General features: G+C 35.6%; 1 protein-coding gene across 1 annotated transcript in view; it reads right to left on the reverse strand.

Moving 5' to 3' along the window:
- Nucleotides 1-12,704, reverse strand: part of ST6GALNAC3 (ST6 N-acetylgalactosaminide alpha-2,6-sialyltransferase 3) — a 510,975-nt gene that overhangs the window by 193,740 nt on the left and 304,531 nt on the right. The window contains exon 3 of the mRNA XM_081056358.1: nt 22-431. Within this exon, the coding sequence (XP_080912484.1) occupies nt 22-431 (410 nt within the window). The remainder of the gene's footprint in view (nt 1-21; nt 432-12,704) is intronic.

The raw sequence follows: 12,704 nt of genomic DNA on the forward strand, positions 1-12,704 counted from the left end.
GGTGATTCTCAGAAGACTCACCTGTCTTTCCCGGTTTCCTTCTTAAAAACTCCATCACAGTAACTCATGCGCTTCTCTGTAGTGACATAAATTTGGGCATTCGGATAGATGTCAACCGTCTTTTTCAACATGTTGTACACGATGCCATTGCCATCTTTCCTCATATTGCGGAAAGGGCCCCAAATAACATAAATAGTAGTGTTTGCCTCCTTGAAAAAATAATCAGGGTTTTTCAGCAAAAGAGGAACGCTGGTATGGGACACAACTCGAATCATTGTCATGTGGCCAACATCTTCTTCGTATCCCTTCGTGGGGGCATTGTTCATTCTCCAAATGCAGGAGGACTGATCTATCTCATTCCCAACCTTCTGGCCAACCATCTGACCTGAGTTTGACACTATGGCACAAAGGTCACAGTCGAGTTGCAAAGGCTGAAAAACAGAAACAAGGCGGGGGAGAGAAATATGTAAATTAGTAAGCTCCATTTATCCAAATAAGTTTCTCTAGGGAAACAGAAAGTTCAGATAGGTATGTATAAGTGGGAAATGTGGAAATATATATATATATATATATATATATATATATATATATATATATATATATATATATATTTACATTTCCTAAATATATACATATGTATATATTTATTATTTATAATAAAATATTATTTAATATTTATTAAATATATATATATTTATTATCTCCTAATACCGCAGTGGTTGCCACAGGTTATCAAGCTAGGGGCATGCTTTCATTTAAAAAGTGAATACAGATTGTTAAGAAATAATTTTAATTTCTATCCCCTTGTGTTGTTTTAAAATTAAACAGGAAACTAGTCATTTGTTTTTCACTTTAAATGACTTTTCATTCAAAATCGTAACTTCGAATAAATAAGGAAAATCGAAAAGATTTGACTCCTTTAATATGGATGATTTCTAAGAAAGGGGAGGTGGGAGGCAAAAAGAATATATCCAGGCATCAATTCTGTGTTTTACTTATGTGTATGGGTGGTAATGTAGCACTTGATAAAAATATGAAAAATTCAGCAAATAACAAAGTTCTGAAAAAGATGTTCAGAACCCAGAACTACTTACGACAAGTATCAGGCTAGCACAAAATATTACAAAGACCTTAAAAACTTCCTTTGCGTCCCCTCATGTTGGCTGGCCTTACATGTATATAGAGGTCTCTAGAGCTACCCTGTTTTTAACCAGTGAGGCAACACAGACTCAAAGAAGTCAAGCACCAGCCTTTAGGACTTGCGGGTCATAGGTTCAAGTTGCAGTGGTAGATGCAAATCTAGACCTTCTCACTCTAAATTCACTGCTCTTTCCGTTGTTCCCTGATTCTCTCCTCCGACGCTGTATAAATCCCCTTTGCCCATTCCCTCCCACATGAAGAAAAGTCACCCTGTCTTTTAAAACAGAGATTAAAACAAAAGCAATGTGCTTTGTTGAAAAGCAATGTGCATCTTTCTCATCTCTGTTCAATGGAGTCTCCATTTTGCCTCTGATATTTGATCCTGAATTTTTATTGTGTGTATTGGTCAGTGGCCCTTCTCACACTGGATATTAATGTCACACTTTCATTTACTGTTTAATTTTGTCTGTCTACTAGACAGTAAACTCTGTAAGAGTGGAGTCAATGTCTGTCTTCTTCTGCAGAAGTCCCTAGAATATTTTAGGAAATAAATATATAGTGGTTAAGTTAGAAAATGAAAGCAATTGAATCAAAGTAGTTCATTAGGAGCTTAGACACTGAACTTAATATTAAGGAAGAAATGGGCATTTCCAATTCATCTAGAATTAATTTAGATAAAAAGAGAAAAGCAATCCAGAAGAACCACATCAACATGCCTATAGGTTCAATCTAGGTGGGTAAATTGATAGGCAAAGTGCCTCAGAACAGTCACCAGGATAATTATCACACAACTGTAAGAGATAATCTTTCCTATCAATGGTCAGGATTCAGTGTAGTCATTGAGCAACTACTGTGTGTCAGGCACTGCTCTAGGGGTTGGGGATTCAGCTGTGAAAATTTTAAACAAATATCCCTGCTCTCATAGAGCTTATATTTAACTTGGCAGAGATACGCAATGAACAAATCCACATAATATATAATATGTTAGATGAAGATAAGTGCTAACTAGAGAAAATTAAAGCAAGAAAGAGGGTTAGTGTGTGGTGGGTGTGTGTGTATGTGTATGTGTGCGCGCATTGGAGTGAACAGAAAAGGCCTGGCTGACGGGTGGGGGGTGGGGGGGTGATATTTGAGGAAAGACCTGAATGAAGAGGGCTGACTAAGGAGATATTTAGTGGAAAAATACTCCTACAAAGCAAAAGCAAAAGCCAACGCCAACACCCCAAGGTAGGAGAGGAACAACAGAGAGAGCAATGTGGTCTGGCAGAGCACTGAGGTAGGCGAGTAGGTACTGGAGCCAGAGAGATGACGGGGAGACATCACATGAGGTCTTTTATTTAGGAGCCATTGGAGGTCTCTGGGCAAAGGAGTGACTGATCAGAGTTCTATTTTAACCAGCTTTGGCTGCTCTGTGGGAAACCAACACAAAGCAGACAAGGATGGGAACTGAGAGAGCTTGCTACTGTCAGTTTCAGCAAGAGCTTGGTGGCTTGGATGAGCTGGAGTAGCAGAGGAGGTAGCAAGAAGCAGATCACATGTTGGATATATTGGAAGGAAGAGTTTACACACTGGGTTGACCAGTAAGTAGATGGAATGTGGATGGGAGAGAAAGAGTTAAGGTAACTTCCAATTCTCATCTAAGCAACTGGAAGACAGGAGCTATCTTTAACTGAGAAAGAGAAAGCTTCAGGAGGAGCAGAATCAGCACAGGAAGACAGGACCTCATTCCCAGACCTGTTAGATGTGAATTGCCTTGAACAGAGACTCCTGCAGCAAATGTTATAACAAAACTACTCAAACTGCTTTTAAAAACTGTTTTTCCCGATTGTTAAAATAATAAGGGTTTATTATGGAAAAGTTAAAAAAAAGAATAGATAATAGAATAAAGACACTTCATATTTCCTCCACTCAAAAACTACTACAATATTTTACTGTATTTTCCTACTTCTAGATATATTATTATAGACAGGTTGAGAAATACCATTTATATAATTTGGCAACCATTATTTTTCATTTAATTTCACATCATTAAGCTTTCCCATGTCAGTAAATAGTCCTTAGAGATATTTGTAATACCTGCACAACATTCCATTATACAGGTATATCATAATGTACCTATTTTCCTACTGATTGGCATCAGTTATTATCTGATTTTTTTCTATTATAAAAAACTGCTTTGATAAACTTGTACTTCCCACTGTATTTTGTATGCTAAGAGTTATGCATTAATTGAACCTTACTTCTTTGATTTAGTTTTCATTGAGCACCAATAAAATATGCTAGACAAAAGCCTCTATTTATTTGAGATGTCAAAATTAAGAGTTTTGTAAAAACTTGACTTGGAGGTCCCACAATGGTCCATTTTTGAGGTATCTTAAAACAGCATTCCAAGGGACTGTCCATCATTCCTGCCACAGTAAGATTTCTGAACTAAGGTAGACAGCAGATGGTCCAGGCACGAGGTTACAATAAGTTCAATCAAGGTAGCTGAGTGTATTAGGGCACTTAAAAATGGGGTCTGAAGGTTGATGCCATAGTAAAGATTCACCAATGGCCAATGGAGACACAAGGAGATGCCTCTTGGGATCAGCCATTCATGTAAGACTTTTCCTCAAGCATCTAGGTGCTTACAGTCTTTTGGGGTGATAAGGAGGAACACAATATTCTTTCTATGAGGCGATTTGCAGCAGGGCCTGACATCCATTACACTGAGCTGAGTCTTCCAAACTCACTTAGAGTCATGCAAATCAATGCCCGATTTAAATTGTGTGTGTCATATGGCACACTCCAACTTATCACCAAGATGCATATGGTGTGGGGAAGTTACATTCAATTTACTGTTCCAAGAAGTTGCTTCACTGTATAATAAAAGCATTTTTTGGGGGGGAGAGGGACAGACTCCACCAATTTTTAAAAATCAAAAAAAAAAAAGAAACATCTATTTTTAAAAAGCCTTAGATGCACTCTAATCTACACAATGCAGCAATTTGCATTGTATTTCCCAGTCATTAGAGTGAATTAGCTGGTTCTGCTGTAACAAGGCTTAATTTAACTAATAAGAATCAGCATACTGGTTTCACTTGACAATTGCAACCTCTGAAAGTGATCAATTGAGACATCACAATCTGTTTCATGACAACGTATCAGGATATCACAGCTGTGCAGATTATGAGGTCAGCAGCTGACTAACAACTTGAGGGCAAACACTGGAACAACAGCCTCTTGTTTAAGTAACAAATATGTTATTGGGCTGAGTGTTATGAATGCAATGGCGTTGGGGGTAGACAGTGATTTTTAAAGTGTACCTTTCTTTTATACTATTCACTTGGTCATGTTGTCACCATGGCCAGAGTCTTAGGACACTTCCACATGTCCCCCTACCTCTTGGTCACAGTCCTGCCTAGCTGACTTCCTGAATGATGTAACAGGAGATATGGCTGCATATGGTGACTGCTCTATTTACCACTTTGATGCAGGAACCATCCTTAGATTATAATAGGAGTTCAGAGCTGGATGAGGGAAACATTCTTTATCATAATTGAAGCTTCAGGTAACACAAAGTGCTTGCTAAGGCTCAAGGGACTCATTTATACATTTGAAGGCACCTGCAAACTACAGTAAGCTATGATAGAAAGAAATACCTTGTCACCAATGGACGGTTTGACCCAAGAGCTGCTCTTATCTGCTTATCTCAGCTCCTTTTATTAGCTTTATCACTGCATCTTAGTGATCTCAACTTTCTTTGTTAAAAGGTACTGCCGTTTCTTGAATTCATTTATAGTATTTGATTTAGAGCACTTGCTTGAAATTTTATTCCATATGTCTCCACTTGTTCAGTTCTATCTCAGTGAGCAGTTTCTTTATGGGTTAGGCCCTGGATTTTCTAAGACCTTTGGAAAAATTTATCAGGTTCCACTTTATCAAGCTCTCCCTTTATTCTGAATTCTTTTTAGTTGACTTGTCCCTATTTTTTGTTTTATTCATTTTTTTTTTCATTACAAACAAACTTGACATCTTCATCTTTTTCTCTTGTACACTCAAAACTTCATCAAGCCAAATACTTGGTTGGGCTTGGGCTGTGTTTGTAAACTAAGATCACTACAAATAGTATATAGCCACTCTGTCAGGACAACTATGTCCCTGTTAAAAAGAAAGCCCACAAATGTCAAACACTTCTTTTTATTTGAAGTCTAAAATATTGTTTTTTTGTTGGGTATTTTCTCCCTTTGCAAAAGTATAGTAACTCTACACCTGTATATCTGGTTATAAACACTTAGCTTGCGGAAAGTTATGTCATACAGGGTCTCTGGTCCAGCTCCCCACACAAGAATGCAGGATATGGTGAGGCCAAAAAAGAACAACAACGGATCCATGGATAAGGGAGTCTTACCACTGCACGTATTTGCGTTGGTGGCTGGGTTGGAGATACAGGAAGCAGGAGCTGCAATCTGCTGTCTGTTTCTCTGCCAACCAACCCAACAATGTAGCCACAGCAGTTATATCACTAATGGCTAACCGGTAACAGCTGATGACCAACTAGTCACAGCGGATGGCCTTCTACTACCCGAGCCCGCACCATCCCACGTGAGGCCGAGAGCCTGGAAACTGCTCTCTGGAACTCTGTCCCCACAGTTAATAATTTGGTGACATCTACTAAATAACCAAGTGATTTTTACTTAATACCTATTCTATGTAAGGCACTGTGCTGGGTAAGATAATTTTAGAATTCTAATCAGGGTGAACTTCAACCTCAGTGTATGATCAACTCGAGTCAATGCATACACTATTTTGAAGGCTGAGGGAATGCCTTGAAAAAGAAGTCCTTTCTGTGTTAAAATGAATCTTGACATTTGCCAACTTAAAAAAAAAAAAGGACTTCATTCCTGTTTGTGCCACATGGGAGGATTGGAGAGGAAGGGAAGCAGCAGTGCGACAGAGATGTGAAAGTATAGTGTATTATATTTATTGATATAAACATGATTGAACACCTATTACGGGTCAGTCATCCTACCCAGAACTTTATTACAGTATGCCATAATAAATTCTCAAAATAAATTCTTTGAAAATTTGTTTTTATTTCCCATTATAGAGTCGAGGAAATTGAGAAGAACATGAACATGACATCCAATGGATACTAGATATTGTTCAGGTTAAAAAGAGGAGCATGTTATCTATCTCTATCTCTATCTCTATCTCTATCTCTATCTCTATCTCTATCTCTATCTCTATGTCTATGTCTATCTCTATCTATATCTCTATCATCTATCTACATCTATCTATATCTATATATATCTATATGTATATTTATATCATCTATATCTATATCTGTATCTACCTACATTTTATATCTATATCTATATCTATATCTATGTCTATGTCTATGTCTATGTCTGTCTATGTCTATATCTATATCATCTATATCTATATCTACTGTGTCCCCGAAAATAAAACCGGGTCTTATACTGTATTTCCCTGAAAATAAGACTGGGTCTTATATTAATTTTGATCCAAAAGATGCATTAGGGCATATTTTCAGGGGATGTCTTATTTTTTGACATACAACCATCTACATTTCTTCAACTACAGTCATGTCATCTTCTGGAACATTGTCATAACATACAAAATGCATCTGTCTGGCTGACGATCTTAACTGGGGCTTATTTTTGGGGTAGGGCTTATTTTCGGGGAAACACAGTACATTTATATCTATATCATCTATTAAATGCAAATTTTATTATGGATTTCAAATTACATATTTCAAATTTCTAGAATGGAACAAAATCATTTTGGAACCAGAGAGATGGCATAGATGAACACTGATATCCCTTGAAAGTCCAAGTTTATTAAGAGAACAGTTCTTCTGCATACCACATCACCTTTGTATAACAAGACGATACAGTATCTACTCCTTAATTTTGGCAATAGATACCATGTTTCCCAGAAAATAAGACCTAGCTGGACAATCAGCTTTAATGAGTCTTTTGGAGAAAAATTTATATAAGACCTGTTTTTTTAACTTTACTATAAGACCTGGTATATAACATAATATAATATAATATAATATAATATAACATAACATAACACAACACAACACAACATAACATAATATAATATAACATAACATCAGGTCTTATATTAATTTTTGCTTCAAAAGATACATTAAAGCTGATTGTCTGGCTAGGTCTTATTCTCGGGGAAACACAGTATTTCCTAAAGGAATGAAAAAAAAGAGTTTGCTACTTTAAGTTCATTAAAAATAGAATTCTACCTTTAGATTAAAAACATTTTTTTAAAAATTTTGGCTGTATTCAAATGAGCTATGGGTACCAAAAAAAGTATATCAGCACAGAATCTCTAATCAAAGGAACCAAAATCATTTTGAAAATGAAGAGGAAAAACATAAGGTGCTTTCATGGAATTTTTGTCCTATAAACTATAGCAATTGGTTATGGATTTCCAGTAGTTAATTAAAATCTCAGAAGCAGAATGGATAGGACTATAGAAATAACAAAATGTGTGCATATTCCAAGATCTTAATACAAAATTTTTAAAATGGAAGCTCTATTACCTCTAAAAATGAACCTAATTTAATTTTATTAAGTACAGATACTCTAAGTTGTCCTTTAATTACAATCCAATTAGTCCACTCTCACTGTCAAAGCTTTTAAGTTCACCACAAAAAAATTAATGGTAATTAGCTTGAGGTATTTTAAATGTGGCTCTACAGTCTCAAATTTAATGGCATTTTTCCCCCTAAAAATGGTCTTACATCTGTTTAGTCCCATGATCTCTACAATATGGTCATAACTAACATACCTAAAAACAGTCCCTGAACCATTTGAAATAGTTGGTTATCCATCTACTTTTATTGAAATAGGATCCATACAAAGAGTGTCGCCTGACCAGAACCAGAATAAAGTACTTAACTTTTGTTTTCCAGTTTATTTATCAAACCCTGGTATGAATAAAATGCTGAATATCATACTTATGGTTCAAATAGTTCCAAATTGTTAATCTTTTAATAAGGTTGAAAAACATTTCATAAAATTAATAACATACTTATAGTTCAAGCAATAAGAACTGGAATTAACCATAGAGGCCTGAGGCCCTCCCTAATTCTAACCAAAGGAAATAAAATTTAACTTTTTAATCTTTCTTTTTTTAAAAAAAAAATACATCATTTAAGATTTTTGTCTCTCTCTCTCTCTCTCTCTCTCTCTCTCTTTCTTTCTCCTTTTATTTTCTTACTGTGTTTCCCCCAAAATAAGACCTAGCCAGACTATTAGTTCTAATGTGTGTTTTAGAGCAAAAATTAAGATATATATTATACATATCATATCATATCATATCATATCATATCATATCATATCATATCATATCATCCCTGGTCTTATATTATATTAAAATAAGACCAGGTCTTATATTAATTTTTGCTCAAAGATGCATTAGAGCTGATGGTCCAGCTAGGTCTTATTTTTAGGGAAACATGGTATTAGGAGATACAGTACAACTTTTCTTCAAGATGGTAAACTGGGTACAATACTTAAATCAAGCTACATAGGAGTCTGCTTCTACCTGAATTAATACAAAATTAAGACATTATCTTGTAAGAACTAAAATTATATTTGACATTTTTATTTTAGGCTGTAACAACAAAAACAAGCAAACAAACAACAAAAAACTTAAAATAGGCTTTTCAAATGATGAAAATTCATCCTTTCCAAGGAAGCATAAGGTAGACCCTACTACAAAGCAAAGGTGCTTAGTTAATGGAGGTTAAATTTAAAAGTACAGTTAAAATAGAAGAGCATGTTATATTTGATGAAATGTACTTAGAGCATTATTAAGAAGTGGAAAATATTAAAGAAATATTATTATTGTTTTGCACTATTCCTAATATACATATAGACAAACACCTCAAATCTCACCAAGTATTATATTAAAATTATTTGTATTAAATTATAAATTAATGCTTTTAAATACGCTAGTGGCCAAGAACTTCACCAAAATAGGACAAACGTCCTAAGTTAATGAAAGGCTTCTCAGGAATTTAGGGTTCGCATGTGAGTGGAATTTACCTCTCCTTTCTGGCAATAGTATTATTACATTGTAAGAAATTATGTATACATTTTTGTCTTAATATTTTCGTTTTGTAATATGGCTGCAATTTCAATCTAAGATAACCTAATCATGACCAGTTTTATTAGCTTTTAAATGGTTCTACCCATCTTACTCAATTTGCTTTTCAAATTTTTTAAAACAACAGCAGCGAGTTGTGTTTCTTTATGAAGCATTAAATGATTACAGTCCATGTCTGAAAAAAAAGAAAAATGGCCATGGCAGATGATGTTTCCATAAGTGGGTCTCCATGGTTAAAGGGAATACCACCCCCGTGCATGAAAACCTCCTTAAGGTAAATTCACTTTAGAAACCCACAATGGCTGCTTTCAAGTCCATGGGAATCAAAAGTACCTCAAGACTGCCAAGCACTTCTCTAAGTCATGAACTGTTTATGAAGACTCGAGGGCACTGGCTGACTGGGATGCTATGTATGCGCATATAATAGGTCATATCACAGCTATGCCAATTTTTATTTTTCTTTTATTAAGCATTAGTATTTGGCATAAACATGAATTGTTTGCAAAAATGCTGACGAATGTAAGCACAAGAGAATCAAAATGTCCTATATTCTCTGATAATATGGGGGCTGGCGTGAGGAAGATGCGTCTATTCTTACCTCTTTTTAAGAGACTGTGACGTTTTAATACTTAGCTTTATTTTCCCGTGTTTAAATATTATTTATGTACATTCTAGAAAACTATTTTCCATGATATGCCCAACTGACCCTTGTCTGCTTTAAAACAAAACAAAACAAAAAAGACCAAAACTAACAGGTCATTCACTATGATTTCAGTCTATTCACCTTTCGTTGAGCCACAGTCACTTTTCTCTTCAAATTAATACACATACAGTTAAAGAACTCTTCTGTTTCTCTGCTCTAGATTTACACACACAAACACACACACACACAGACACACATACACGGCTACTCTCATTCTGCTGATGAGATAGCTCACTCTCCTCTCCACTTTTTTCATCCTACTCTTTACCAACCACTCTGGAAAATTCCTCTCCTCTCTTCTACGGGCAAGAATCTGACAAATTGCCCTATCCTTTCTGAATGATATATTGGGACAACTGCAAAGCACTTTACATTTTAATCAGTAAGAAGAATGAAATATTTAACCTTTACTTTTTACACTGTGAATAAGCTTATAGACAATAGAATAGATAATTAAAATCTGTGAATTAAAACATACAAAACAGTGTGGTTTCCCCAGCAAAGAGAAATGGCCATATACGAAAGGTCACCTGTCAACTAGTTCTAGTTATTAAATCTCTGCATTTATCACTAAGGTGGCTTTACAGAAAACGAAGGTCAAGACATTAAATTATGAAACAGTCAGGATTAGAAAAGGTCACTAAAAACTCAAGTAAAATTTAACCAAACCTGTTAATTCTACACCCTGGAAGCAAGCAGGCAGAGCCAGAGATGAAACTCAGAAACTCAACACTGGATAGTGCTAATCTATCTCCCTACTTTAGTCCCACATTGAAAATGAATTTCTATTTCTTGTACTGAAGTCTAAAATAAAACTTGCTCATCTCAAATCAAAAAAGGAGGTCCGATAAATATTTCAGAACAAAAATCATGTTTGAATCAAACCAGCTTAAATTATTAAAAACATTGTTTTATACTACCCTAAATGGTTGTTTACATTTCAACCATAAGAATGCAATTTAAAACACTGGAGATGGGGTACTCTTGGCATCTAAAAGGCTTTACAGGACAATTAACAACTCACCACTCACTAATTTTCTACTTTAATGTGGAAACAAATGAGATCTTTGCTTTTCATCATCCAATTTGGATGAATTTGAACAAAACAGGTTGAGCAAAGCTCCAGAGACACACTCTTCAGTTTGCTGCCGTTTATTCCTCTACTCTTCCTGAATGTCTTTAGAGTTTTAGTTTTAGAGGTTTCAACATGTATAATGATGCCATTGGGGAATAAATTTTGCCTTTATTCTCCTTGATATTCGTTTGAGGTCTTTCAAGTGAAAGGTACAAAAGAGGCATTAACAATCTGGCATTGTTTTTATTGCTTGACAAAGAAAAAAATGTATTTTAATTTTTCCCCGTGTTTCAGGAATGATTAAGCAAGCTGTTTTCATCTATACCGAGTCACTTTCAGCAGACCTCTAACTGTGAGCAAAGAATTGTGAAGACTGTTCTAGAGAGAAATCAACACAGTTCAACCAAGCCATCCTATAAATGTACTTCTTTGCCCCTCCACAAACCAGCATCTTTCAGCTAGTGCGGCTTTCAAAAGCAATGTGTATAAATCACACACTATGAGTAACAGCACATGAAAAGGCAGATTTGATAACCCACAGTTTGGCTCTGACTCTCTGTGAATTTGGAACATAGCATTTACCTTGATTCCTACCTGGTGGCATTATACCCAAGCATAAAACTTAATATGGTGATGCATAAAAATGTTAATGTCAGGAAATAATTCTAAAAGAGGCAACATAAAGCTATGTTTCTCAGTTGCCATAGATAATGTGTTCTCTTTACTGGGAAGTTCCTTGAGAGAAATGGATCTGTATAATCATGTAGGCATGCCTCAAAAAAGCAGCTTGCTTTCTCTGGACTGGAAGGCAAAACATAATTTTTCTGAAACCAAGGTAGCTTTCTCCTGTGGACTAGAATAACAGAAGTCATTCATATTTCACTATCATTATTGAGTCATAATAAAATTTGACTAGTTTTGTGGCCAACTTACTGCTGGATTATTTTTCTCTCTTTTCAGGAAGATGAGTTCAGGACCCATTGCTAACATATCATCCAGGTATGTCACACAAAGAAAGAGAGAAAACTGATTCATGCTATGGTGTTAGTGTTTTAACATGTCACTCAGCTAGGGGCATGTTTCTCAACTGATTGCACATTACAATGACCAACAGACCTTTATAAAATTATAATGGCTAGACTCCACCCTTGACCAAATGAGTCAGATAACTCTTGAGGAAGTCACCTCCATATAAGTTTTTTTGTTTTGTTTTGTTTTGTTTTTTAAGTTCCACACATGATTACAATGGGCATCTATGTTTGAGAAACATTGTCCTAGAGGAATTAGCAATGATAAAAGAGGAGATAATAAAGCCTGATTAAAGGCATGAACAACAATGGTAAATTTGGATCCTTGGGGGGGCCTAAGTGGGTACGATGCTGGGGTAGTAAATCCTTCCAGTTACCCCTCAAATACTACTACATTGGTGAACTGAACTTATACATTACAGGGGCCCAGAACAGGCTGCCCCCAAATATCCCACAATGGCATATATATTATTTCAAATTAAAATCACTTGACAAGCAGCAGAGTGAGGAGGAGCTCTCAGACCCTCCCACCTTGCTAAATGCAGGAAATAAATCTCCCTGTGAAAGGTGGCCTTCCTGCTATAAACTTGCTAAGGAGCAATCAGATTAGGAAAGACTC

The sequence above is a fragment of the Rhinolophus hipposideros genome (assembly GCF_964194185.1).
Source record: "Rhinolophus hipposideros genome assembly, chromosome: 8".
Lineage (NCBI taxonomy): Eukaryota > Metazoa > Chordata > Mammalia > Chiroptera > Rhinolophidae > Rhinolophus > Rhinolophus hipposideros.